At 33.4% G+C, this 12,614-nt stretch overlaps 1 protein-coding gene across 12 annotated transcripts in view; it reads right to left on the bottom strand.

Annotated features, from left to right (window-relative positions):
• Nucleotides 1-850: 850 nt before the first annotated feature.
• Nucleotides 851-12,614, bottom strand: part of LOC106158984 (cytoplasmic FMR1-interacting protein) — a 35,956-nt gene continuing 24,192 nt past the window's right edge. For 6 of the 12 annotated variants that reach the window (XM_087008211.1, XM_087008208.1, XM_013535123.3 and 3 more), the window contains 10 exons: nt 12,080-12,100; nt 9,372-9,462; nt 8,872-9,015; nt 8,497-8,587; nt 8,015-8,145; nt 7,758-7,836; nt 7,486-7,601; nt 3,639-3,877; nt 3,218-3,365; nt 851-2,897 (listed from right to left, as the gene is read on the bottom strand). In XM_087008211.1, the coding sequence (XP_086864337.1) occupies nt 2,730-2,897; nt 3,218-3,365; nt 3,639-3,877; nt 7,486-7,601; nt 7,758-7,836; nt 8,015-8,145; nt 8,497-8,587; nt 8,872-9,015; nt 9,372-9,462; nt 12,080-12,100 (1,228 nt within the window). In that variant the 3' untranslated portion in view covers nt 851-2,729. The remainder of the gene's footprint in view (nt 2,898-3,217; nt 3,366-3,638; nt 3,878-7,485; nt 7,602-7,757; nt 7,837-8,014; nt 8,146-8,496; nt 8,588-8,871; nt 9,016-9,371; nt 9,463-12,079; nt 12,101-12,614) is intronic. The other 6 variants (XM_013535126.2, XM_087008212.1, XM_013535127.2 and 3 more) reach the window with 1 other exon arrangement.

Here is a 12,614-nt window from a genome sequence, read left to right on the forward strand (position 1 = left end):
GTCAAAAGAACAACTTAACATATCTAATTAGTTAAAAAATGACTGTTAACATGCCTGAGAATTAGATTTGAGGAAATAACACTTATATACAAAAAAAAAGGCATAACTTCACCAAACTTTAACTGATCAAGCTTATTTTCAAAAGTTAATCTGTATTTCAGTAACATTGATTACTCCTGTGAATTTCAAGACAATTGGCTAATCGATTTTCCTTAAAATGTGTCAAATGGGTTGCATATATGCTGAAAAAAGTGAAAAACAGCATAACTTTTATAAAAAAAAAAGGCCCTGATCACGCCACTTTTCGAACTTGACCTGCGTATTATAAATATTTATCAGGTCTGTAAGTTTCAAGCCAAAAGGGAAATGGTTTTTCACTTATCGTGTTATCGGTGTTGCATAAAATCAGGTCTGTAAGTTTCAAGCCAAAAGGGAAATGGTTTTTCACTTATCGTGTTATCAGTGTTAAATGCTAAAAGTGAAAAAAAAAAACAGCATAAGTTCCACATATATGGCCCGATCATGTCTTGCGTATTATGAATATTCATCAGTTCTGTAAGTTTCAAGCCAAAAGGTAAAACGGTTTTTCACTTATTGTGTTATTGGTAAAAGTGCACGCCGACAGACGCAGGTGATGGCTATATGTGCAGACACGTGTCTGTACATAAAAAGTTCTCCAGTAGTAAAACGTCGTGTCTGGGTTTAATATTCTCAAGTTGTGTTATCTCAAAAAAGTAGTACTGAATATTGATCAATTTATTGGTCAGGAATTATGGGTGATTATGTATAGCAAAATGGCATTTGCTATTTTGAAAGCTTATTCGAATGTTAGAAAATAAGGTGAGACTGGTTGATTTATACATTTATTTATTTCATTGTTATTTCCACTTTAAAACTATGTAGCTAGAATAATTTACAATTTAATAATTAATGTGATACTAGTATACTAGTTGTATAAAAATGTATAAACTATGTCAACTAATTGCAAAGCATTTTCTTTACTGTCAAATGTCTCTACCACATAACTCACAGTAATTCTAGACTTGGATACCCATGAACACAAAATAGACCCCCCTCCCTAAATCAAAATAGAAAAAGCAGGTGTCAATAAGTTAAGGTGGTAATGGGTTTCTCTTCTTAACCTTATCATACACTCAGATGGTTTAAGACAAAACCATAGAATTTCCATTTATGCAAATGGGAAAGAGAAAAGGTTCTTCCAATTCGCACCCTCAACAGGTCCAACTCTCGTCATCCCACAGCTATCCTGATAAATATGTTAATTTTATGTCTACACCCTTTATCAACTATCAAGGTACAGATAATTTCAGAAACCCCTGTGAATGTCTTACAACAAGAACATGCCTTTTACACTTTTACATCTATCACTTTTCTAAGTACTAATTTTTTGCAACTCTTATAAATAAATGTGCCACGTTCAAAACACTTCTGGACAACCTCTACCACAAAGTACCCAAAGAGATAAGGGGTTATTTACAGCAGACCTCCACACATTGAAAACATTGCATTCCTCAGTAAAATGTATCAAATGACAATATGTCAGCAGAAAAGCATTAACCTTAAAGACATCATGGACACTACGACACGAAATGCTTCCCACAAATTAAATACAACTACTTGCAGCTATTTGAAGTATAAGTCCATCTTAAATTCAGACCAGCAAAGCTTGTTACTGTGAACTCAGAGAGTCAAAACACAAACATGATGCATAACACTTTCAAGTCAGAAGGCCTGGATTCACTTCATCATTCTCTTTGCCAAAAAGCATATGTAATTCAAAAGAAAAAAATCAGAAAACTGCACTTTTTCTGACTAAATCTTCGCGGTTGTACTATCCACTGCACTCTATCACAAAAAGCAATATTCTGAGTTCAGTTTTGTGAGTGCCCTACAATATACAAATTTTACCAGAAGAGCCCAAGAATATTGTCAACCAGTTTAAGTAATACTGTAAATGAGACGGCTACCCTCTCAGAGGTCTGATATAAAAATCTTTGCAACTACATTTCCTTCGTCTCAAATACACAACATATCAGCAAAACATTACCTGGTTTCCACACACCAATACATGTTAAACATTTCTGTGAAACCTATTACAATACGAAACAACCACAGGCTGTCTTGTAATATTTAATCTCAGCAAAATAGTTACATGGTAGCTATTATGCTGTTCATATTATTTTGATATATTTTGCAGCTGCAATAAAAACAAGTCCAGATGGTGGACAGCAGGTTTCTTACTTGGCATCTAACAGGATTATCTTGTGGCCTAACAGCAGAACAAAACCAAAACATAGATGAAGCAGAATCTGGTGTTTGTGGTCTGTGGAGTGCTATGGCTTCATCACACTTTGAAGAGTGTCTGAGAACATGTGGAACAGTCCTGGTTCAATGCCTCCACTTACTCAGGACATGGCATAATTTAGTGCAAAGACCTCCCCATTGAAAACATTGATGACCTGGATAGGTTCCTTAGAGGGGTCTTTTATGTATGTTAGTCTAATTATACAAACACTTGAAAAGTTCAGTTAGCCATGCAATTGCCTTCCATCCAAGATGACACTCTTTAATGCAAACTCACAATTTAAATAATATACAATAGTGCCTTTCAAAACTGCCTTTCAATGATTATTCTGACCAATGTAAGAACTACCCAGAAGCCTATGTTATTAACCTAAACCTCAGCACAGTGTACATGTGAATGCCTATTATATTGTTGTCTGGTGTGATTGGTGGATAGGAGGCTGAAAACAGCGGACATGCTCCACAGGAAGGTTGTCTGCATCGCTGGACTTCAGGTACTTGTTCAGCACGGCAAATATCTGAGAGTTGAGGATCTGGAACTTGCGGACTCTGTCAACCATACGTTTCAATTGCTGTAATGGATTATTGAAATGATAGTGAAAACATACAGCAAATAACTGATGAAAATAAACATGGCAGATCTGGGGTCTATTTGTCAAGACAGATGTGTGAATTTGAAGTAGAAACCATGATAATAAAAATCCAAAATCAGATTATAAAATCAACCATACTCCTCAGCTGATCTACAACTACAATAAATGTAAAATGTGTCTTGGCAAGTTTCACCTTTTTTTAATTTATATTTGCTCATAGTAAATATTCATTAAATTGATCATGGTCTTAATAATCATTGGTCCAAAATCAAATTTTAATCTAAATATTTTCAACTTACGATGCCTCTAATGGGTTCATCCTTCTGGTCCACTCTATTGACCTTGAGGACGTGGTAGGAGAAATCTAAAGCCTCGAACCTCCTCTGTTGCCCTAGCAACACTATCAGTGTGCAGCCAGCCCAGTTCAGGCCTTCACCAAACAGTTGTCTGAAATGTTCAGAAATCAATTAGTTTCTCATTATTACATTTTTTTTTTGGCAAAAAGACAACTTTCTAAATCTAACAAAGATTATTAAATAAAGACTCACAATTAGAATATTCTTTCTCATTTTGTTAATTTAAGAATCACAAATTACATAGTGCAAGCCTTCAAATACTCCTTTCACTTAAAATTTACCGCAAATACCTGAATATCCTATTTACAAGTTGAAGACACAGACCCCCCCCCCCCTGTTAACAACACAATCATCACATACTTACTCAACAGTGAATTCGTTGTGGCCCACTGGCATACAGTATACAAACTGTATAGCACTCCAGAGCCTATGGAACTCTGTGCATTCGTCAATGTTCATCACACCATTGGGTGGCGGGTCGCCGTTCCAGATGGGATCGTCCAGGAAAGACTTGATTCTTGTTAGAACAATTTCAAACATGGACAGCCCACAACAGAGGCGCTCTCTGGTGAGCAGATCTCCCTCAGCTGCTATGTCAGTTTGCTGGAAGAGGTCAAAAGTCATTTTATTATTCAGCCACATATTATATTAAACAAGGCAGCAAAGCTGTCAAATGTACAGACAAAAAACAGGAAATAACTATGCACAAAATAGGCTACTGTCAATTCTGATGCAAAAGTACATTATGTTAAACTGCAAATTCAACATCAAATTTTAATTATGCTCAACAGGTAATACCAATGTAAGTAAAATGTGTAACAAGTTCACACTTTGAAAATGTATAACTTCCAGAAAAAGAAGCCAATTAGACTGCTTTTCCAACTCGGGCTGCATTTTAGTCCAGTATTTCTTTTTTGAAAGTTTGGCAATCATAAGTAACATGGTTTTCCCATAATGGTCATCATGGCAGCAGCACCCAAAATTGCATTTTCTTCTATTCTGATGACATATTACATAATGGTTAACAGCATAATGACCGTCAATTTTTAATAATAAAATATACGTATCATGGATTTTCAGAAAATGTGACTAGCATGGGTCTTCAAGTCTTCAAAGTCACACCTTGAAAATCCCAATATGTGAAAAATAAATTTTCACAAAAAAAAAACATTTAACTGGCAGTAAGAATTACCAAACAGACTGCATTGCCTACTGAAGCTGTATTTTAGTCCCATGTTTCTTTCCTGTAAGTTTGAGAACAGTAAGTGACATGGTTTTTCTTAAATGGTCATCATGGAATGTCTGAAATCTGAAATGTTTTTTTTTTTCCAGTTTTAACAATTTCTAACTTAAAACAAAATTAAAAGTTTACTACCGTTTTTATATAATCAACTAAGAAAATTGATGAGATGGGAAAAATATTAATAGAGCAGTGTTAAATGTCCAATTTCTTCCATTCTGAGATTCTGAACATAGTGAATGATTGAATCTGACAAACTGCAATGATATGAGTTTATTTCCATTTTTGAAACTTTATTACACAATACAAGATAACAAGTTTACCATCATTTTTACATAATCAAGTAATGATGTTGTAAAGATGCAGGAAATGCCAAACAAACACTTTTACATATCTTATTAATTAAAAATTGAAACTGTTAACATGCCTAAGCATTTAATCTGAGGAAATGTGAAAAAACGGCATTTCTTTAAAATAATGGCCCGATTATGCTGATTTTTGAACTCAACCTGCGTTTTAGCAGGAATGACCACTCCTGTGAGTTTAATGACAATTGGCCTATCTGTTTTTCGTATATTGTGTTTACAGTGTTGCATATATGCTGAAAAATGAAAAAAACAGCATAACTACTAAAATAGTGGCCCGATCATGCCGATTTTCGAACTTCACCTGTGTTATAGTAAGATCGATTACTCCTGTGAGTTTCATGACAACAGGCCTATCGGTTTTCCTTGAAATGTGTTTACAGTGTTGAATATATGCTGAAAAGTGAAAAAACAGCATAACTTCTACAATAATGGCCCAATCATGCTGATTTTCGAACTTGACCTGCATTTTATGAATATTCATCAGCTCTGTAAGTATACAGCCAAAAAGTAAAACTGCCTTCCACTTATTGTGTTTACAATGAAAGTGCACGGCGTCAGCGCCAGCAACAGTGACGGCGACGACTGACGCAGGTGATGGAAATATGTACAGACACATCTGTACTTATTTACTCTACTGTTTGAGAACAGTAAGTGACATGGTTTTTCTTAAATGGTCATCATGGGAGCAGTGCCCAAAATAGATTTTTTCAGATTTTGATGCAATATTACATAATGTTTAACAGCATAATGACCATCAATTTTTAATAATAAAATATTAGTATCATGGACATTCAGAAAATGTGACTAGCAAAGGTCTTCAGGCCCATGGAACTTCAAAGTCACAACTTGAAAATGCCAAAATGTAAACAAAGACAGCAATGTTCTGAAATTTTTTTTTTTTTTTTCATTTTTAACAATTTTTTTAACATAAAACAAAATTAACAGGTTACTGCCGTTTTAATATGATCAACTAAGAAAATTGATGAGATGGGAAAAATATCAATACAACAGTGTTAAATGTCCAATTTCCTCCATTCTGAGATTCTGAACATAGTGAATGATTGAATCTGACAAACTGCAATGATATGAGTTTATTTCCATTTTTGACACTTTATTACACAATACCCCATAACAAGTTTACCATCATTTTTACGTAATCCACTAATAATGTTGTAAAGATGCAGGAAATGTCAACCAAACACTTTTACATGTCTTATTAGTTAAATAATGAGACTGTTAACATGCCTAAGAATTGAATCTGAGGAAATGTGAAACAAGACAGCACTGTTCTGACATGGGTTTATTTCCATTTTTAACACTTTTTTTAACATAAAACAAAATAAACAGTTTACTGCAATTTTTATATGATCAACTAAGTAAATTGATGAGATGGGAAAAATATCAATAGAATAGTGTTAAATGTCCAATTTCCTCCATTCTGAGATTCTGAACATAGTGAATGATTGAATCTGACAAACTGCAATGATATGAGTTTATTTCCATTTTTGACACTTTATTACACAATACACGATAACAAGTTTACCATCATTTTTACATAATCAACCAACAATGTTGTTAAGATGCAGGAAATGTCAAACAAACACTTTTATGTATCTAATTAGTAAAATAATAAGACTGTTAACATGCCTAAGAATTGAATCTGAGGAAATGTTAAAAAACAGCATAACTTCTAAAATAATGGCCCAATTATGCTGATTTTCGAACTCAACCTGCATTTTATTAAGATAGACCACTCATGTGAGTTTAATGACAATTGGCCTATCTGTTTTCTCATATTGTGTTTACAGTGTTGCATATATGCTGAAAAATGAAAAAACAGCATAACTTTAAAATTTTCGAACTTGACCTGCGTTTTAGTAAGATTGATTACTCCTGTGAGTTTCATGACAACAGGCCTAACGGTTTTCCTTAAAATGTGTTTACAGGGTTGCATATATGCTGAAAAGTGAAAAAACAGCATAACTTCTACAATAATGGCCCGATCATGCTGATTTTCAAACTTGACCTGCGTTTTATGAATATTCATCAGCTCTGTAAATATAAAGCGAAAAAGTAAAACTGCCTTCCACTTATCGTGTTTACAAGGAAAGTGCACGGCGACGGCATCGGCATCGGCATCGCCATCGGCATCGGCGACGGCGACGACAGACGCAGGCGATGGCAATATGTACAGACACATCTGTGTCTGTACATAAAAAGGTCAAGTCATCCTTGGGTCTCTGAAATACATCAGTCTATATGTGGCAATAAAAAGACTTTGCCACAGCAATGAAATAAGCACTTTAATCTTTTAAGACTATTACAATTATATAATTAGAGAAAAGAAACTGAAGAATGATCAAATTAAAAAGACTTAAGTGCACTTTCTTTATTAATTAGATGAATTCTTCTCATCTTTAAGTTTAGAAAGTGATTAAGTCATTATCAGTCAAATTCTTTGCAAAGACCATTTCACTGCTGACTTTTCTTGTAAAAATATAAGCTCAAACTAGGTATTGGCACCTAGTCAAATAGTAACAAAACTGTAGCAAAGCCTGCACATTTTTCTTTACTATGAGTAAAATAAAAAAAAAAAACTGTACCTGCTTTGTGCCCAACTTTGTGATGACGGGAACAACCTGCAGTGCAGCATATCTCGCCTCCAATTTCTTCATTATTCCCTTCAGCTCTGTCTCTTTTTCCTTCTTTGTTTCCCCTTCTATAATTGAAAATTAAAAGTAGGTTTTCAAGTTTTTCATAACTTGATTCAGTTCATGACTAAACCTTTTGAAAATGCCAAGTTTTCTGAAAATAAAGAGAAAATATTCAAGAGATCACCCAATGAAATCATTAGGCAACTGTTTGCCTTGCTTACCTTTAGGTGGGAGGAAAGGTTTTGGTATAATGTTCTGGAATGGAGCAGCATGTTTCAGGTCACTCACTTCTTCTTGAGACTGAAACAAATATGGTGGCATTAAATGCCTTAACTTGCTATTGGTCTCCCAATGAAGATTCTTAAACCTTTTCTAAAATAAATACATTTATATTCTTTCTGTTGACCTCAACATATACAGGATAACATAAAACATTTTCAAATTCTTTTGTACAGAATTGATCCCATCCTCAACTTACCAAGTTCTGTTCCATCAACATACAGAAGAGTACAGCATTGCCTGCCTCACGCAGGGTTTGGAAGACTTCAGTTCTAAGATCTGGGTACTGGATCATGGGTTCTAGGTTAGCATGGTAATACCCAAGTACACCTACAAAATATGCAGGCAAAAAAGATATGACATTCATATTTCCTGCAGTATGTGTGATTTTCTGTTGATTTAGACAGATGTTGCATTTTATTAATTTTCTTCATCAAAACTTCAGTATATGTAAGTTAAATAATTCCACAGCAAAACCTACTGCAGCTAAACTCAAAATGATGACTTTTTTCAAAATCAATTTAATCAAATATCAGCTCACTGAATTGCCTGCCTAGGTTGTTAACAAACACTTCTTCAGATCTGAGCAAGACATAGTATATCATGTTATATGAACAACAAGCTGATCTTTAGTTCTCACATGGGCAATTTGCACATACTGAGTATAACAGATCTGTTTACCTGGAGAGCCATAGTCATATCTGGGTAGTTTACATACACTGGGCATCACTTTCATCAATGTCCTCACATACTGCAGGATGGTGCCATTGAGCTGTATAAGGACAAGAACATATTACATATCAACACAAATTAAATATTTAATTAAACTAAATTTAGCAATTCTAATCTTGTTGATATGAAGACAAGGATACAACAGTTACATTTGATCATGATTCAGACTCTATAGTTTAAAGGGATATCTTAAAAGTAATTATTATAGATATCATTTGGAAGCTAATTATACTAAAATCAATTTAACATTTTGATCATTTGAACATCTAAATAATTTGATATTAAGTCCAGAGAATAAATGTAGTTAGTTTAATGAATCTTTACCAAGCTCTTGATGATTTTCAGCAATTCCTCCATGACAACAGCAATGCCTTGGTATCCCAGCAGACGACAGCAAGCACGGAAGTGAGGCGCACCAACAAAATTACTGTACAGACCATAGATGGCACTGTATGATGTGTTCAAAGCCTGAAACAAGACAGTCCTATCAAAATTTTCTGCATCAATATTGAATAATGGACTTTGATTATAGGAAAAAAGAATATACATAGCATCTAGTGTAAAAAACATTTTAAATGAAAAAAGCAAATCAAACATTATTCTACAACACTGATTTAAAACTATAAAATTAATTTTTCACAATATTCAGTCAAAATTGTGATGAATTCTAATGTTAAATCATACATAATACACAAGACATGTTAGACTCTATCTACTGTCACTTTAATAAAAATGGCCATCGTATGATGACAGTTGGGCCAATTCTTTCCTGTCTGAATGAAAATTCATAAAGAAAAAGCCACATCTTTTTTAGTTCCATGTACCTTAGTGCCCCAGAGATGATGACTAGGGACATTTGGGGGCTTGTCTCTCTGCACAGGCTGGACAAAACTGATTTTAGACATCTTCACAAAGCTGAAATGCCAGCAATAAGAAAATTATTAATATAACACAGAGAAAGATGTAATAGTAACTGTAGAAACCAAGATAATGAAAAGGTGCACATTCACTGAGAAAAAAATCTAATGATATCTTGAATGGTTGTCAAAATTTATAACTGTGCAATATGAAATTGGTGGACCAGCTGGAAGAAGATCTAGTGATTCAGAGATTATATTTTATCAATCAACAAGTGGATGCTGCAATGGGAAAATGAAAAGTGCCTTTTAAAACAACATCATTCTTGAAAATCATTCTTGACATTTTCTGGTGTTTGCACAAATCATGCTGTTTGTAAGCACATATTAGACGAATTGTTAAAATGTTCAACCTCGACTAAAATGTTATTAGCAATTTTGAATAATTTATATGAATACCATTTATTCTTTGTATTATCTTAAGCACAAATTGAAAATGAGTGTGTCAATCTAGAGATTGGACAGCTTATTCTTCTTGCTACAGCATCTTAACAAATTTGATAAATTATTATCATCCTTAAAGACCACCATTTCAAATTGTGATGTATTTATTTCGTTTGAACTATCCTACTTAGATGCTATATCTTTTGAAACCTTTGTCCATATACACAAAACTTAAAAATGTTTAAAGGGATAATAACTCTTCGTTTCGGCCAAAAAATGAATTTTCCTGGAGTAAACAACAATTTTCCCATACTAATCAATGGTTAATGAATCCATTTTTACATTCAAAGATAGTCCCTGGTTTTTTTCTAAAAAGTTTGGTTTTTTGTTAAAATCACTTAAGAGATTTTAACAGAGTATAGCCATCAATGGAGGTCACGTGGTCTAAAGACAAGCTCAGATATCAGAATAATAGCTATAACTGTCATTTTTGTGGTAAAACAGAATATATTATATTTCTATGAGTTATTCACAATGTTTTTATTGTGAAATAAAGATCTCATACAAAGAGTTATTATCCCTTTAATCTTAAACTACAGGGGACTTTCAAGAATTATCAACATTATTATACACTGCAACTTATATGACAATTTATCAGCCAGTATACATTTTACTGAAGTAAGACCATGACTTGAACAATGATTATAATTCAAACAGGAATCTAAGGTCCCTGCTGTCTGTAGATGTGTTAGGTCTAACATGGCATGCTGGGGATTCCAGGTTTCCAAAGACACCATTCCTGTTAAATAAAACATATCCAAACACTATGCATTATACCCAATCATTATGAATATACCAACAAGTACTTGTTTAAACTGGAATATCACTAGAAACCCCTAATAAATGGTGATATTGCCCCCTCACCCATGTTAGAGTTATTTAGAAGAGAGAGAGAGAAAGTCAACTTTAAATTCAGATTTTAGCTTTGCATGCACATGCAGTAAATACAAAAGTTTTAGTCTTTTCAATAACTTGCCAATTGGTTAGGATAATAGTCACATTTTTATTATTTCCACTTGTCTATTAATTTTTCTTCTTATTTCATTTTTTTAACTTTACAAAATTCCTTCACACACTCAAGAACTTAACCCTAATAAAGACCACATAATCACATATTTGAAATTTCTATATTTCTGTCTCCCACATCAGTTTGAAGGGACACTATAACATATGCTCATTTCATCTAATTGTATGATGTTAACAACAGAAAAGAAGCAAACATTTTTCTTTAATAACCTAAGTTTGTTTTCCCCTAGAACCCCCAAATAGATCTGTTCATTCATAACTCCACATACCGAAATAACTTGAATAAACTTAAATTTTAATGTTATAAAAATGATTTTTGAAGTAATAAATTTATCATGCCTTGAATAGTGGAGAGAAAGTAGTGAGTAAAATAATATTTTCTTGTAAACTTAGTTCAAATACCCCCCAAAAGTTCAGAGCTGAAGTAACATCAGAATCTTTATATGGGAAATATTCTATATGCTAGTTCATCATAAACACTAAATTTTTGTCACATATTGTAGAAGATAATATTCAAACCACACAGTACAATACAAAATCTGTACAACACCATTACATATGACATCAGCAATTCAATAGAATATATCTAAGGCTAAATATACAATACAATCTCTATAAAATATATTCTTGATTGTATATTCAGTCTTGGATTTGGGGATAGTGGAACTGCTCTTAAGAACTTAAACAGACACTCAAGTTGAGATTCCTATGAGAGCAAGTTCATAATTCTTTTAAACCAAACATCAATGCTTTCATTGGGAGCACATTTATATTTTGGTGTTCTCAAGACTGCAAATAAACTTATGAATTTTTGCATAAAAGAATCTAAACTTGAGTGACACCAAAGTAAAAAGGAAAAAATCAAACCACATCACATATCAAAATATGAAGGAGAAAAGCCATCAAAACACAAACAAAAAAGCCTCATGCTAGCACAAATGCTGTTATTTGTCTGTTGCAACTGCCGTGAAAAAAAAACAGGACTTTTTTTGGCCATTCTTGATGCAGCTGCTGCTACAACAAATTATGAAGAAAACTGCAACTTCAATTACTAAGTCAGATTTCAATATGTGAAAGGAGATTTTTGATAATAATGCTAGAACATTCAGGAAATCTACCCAAACTTCCCTCCACTCTGCATTTACCTTATATCCTTGTGGTGAAAGCTAAAAAACAGGTACAAATTTGCAATTACATGAATAACCCATGCTTTTGTTCTGGCCAAAAACATGAAGTCAGATAACCAGAAACATAAAACATGGTTCAAATTTTGTGATCTGAGACTCTCCATGGAACTGTGTTTATGTCGCCATGTCATGTTGTTCCTCAACCAAAAGCACTTTTCCCAAATTAAACCATCTCTAATACTCAAATGAAAAGCAAAACCCAGTCATTTATTGTCTAACTTTATGACTATACCATATATGGAGTAGGATTCTAAGTTACCATGACAATGATGTGCTACCATGACTACAATTCCAACATTTTAACTGGACTACATACACACTGTTTGCACTTGTTTCTATCTTAGGACCTTTATTACAGCTTCTTCCACTTCTTTTAAAATGCCTTTCTTAACTGTGTAGTTACGTTAGTTTCAATTGCTACTCAAATCAACTGAACATAACATTGAAGCAAAACTTCTTACCGTCAACTTTTCATGTACTATTTAAACTGTAA

This window comes from Lingula anatina, chromosome 3 (assembly GCF_051362555.1).
Source record: "Lingula anatina isolate TDL-2025a chromosome 3, LinAna3.0, whole genome shotgun sequence".
In the NCBI taxonomy this organism is placed as follows: domain Eukaryota; kingdom Metazoa; phylum Brachiopoda; class Lingulata; order Lingulida; family Lingulidae; genus Lingula; species Lingula anatina.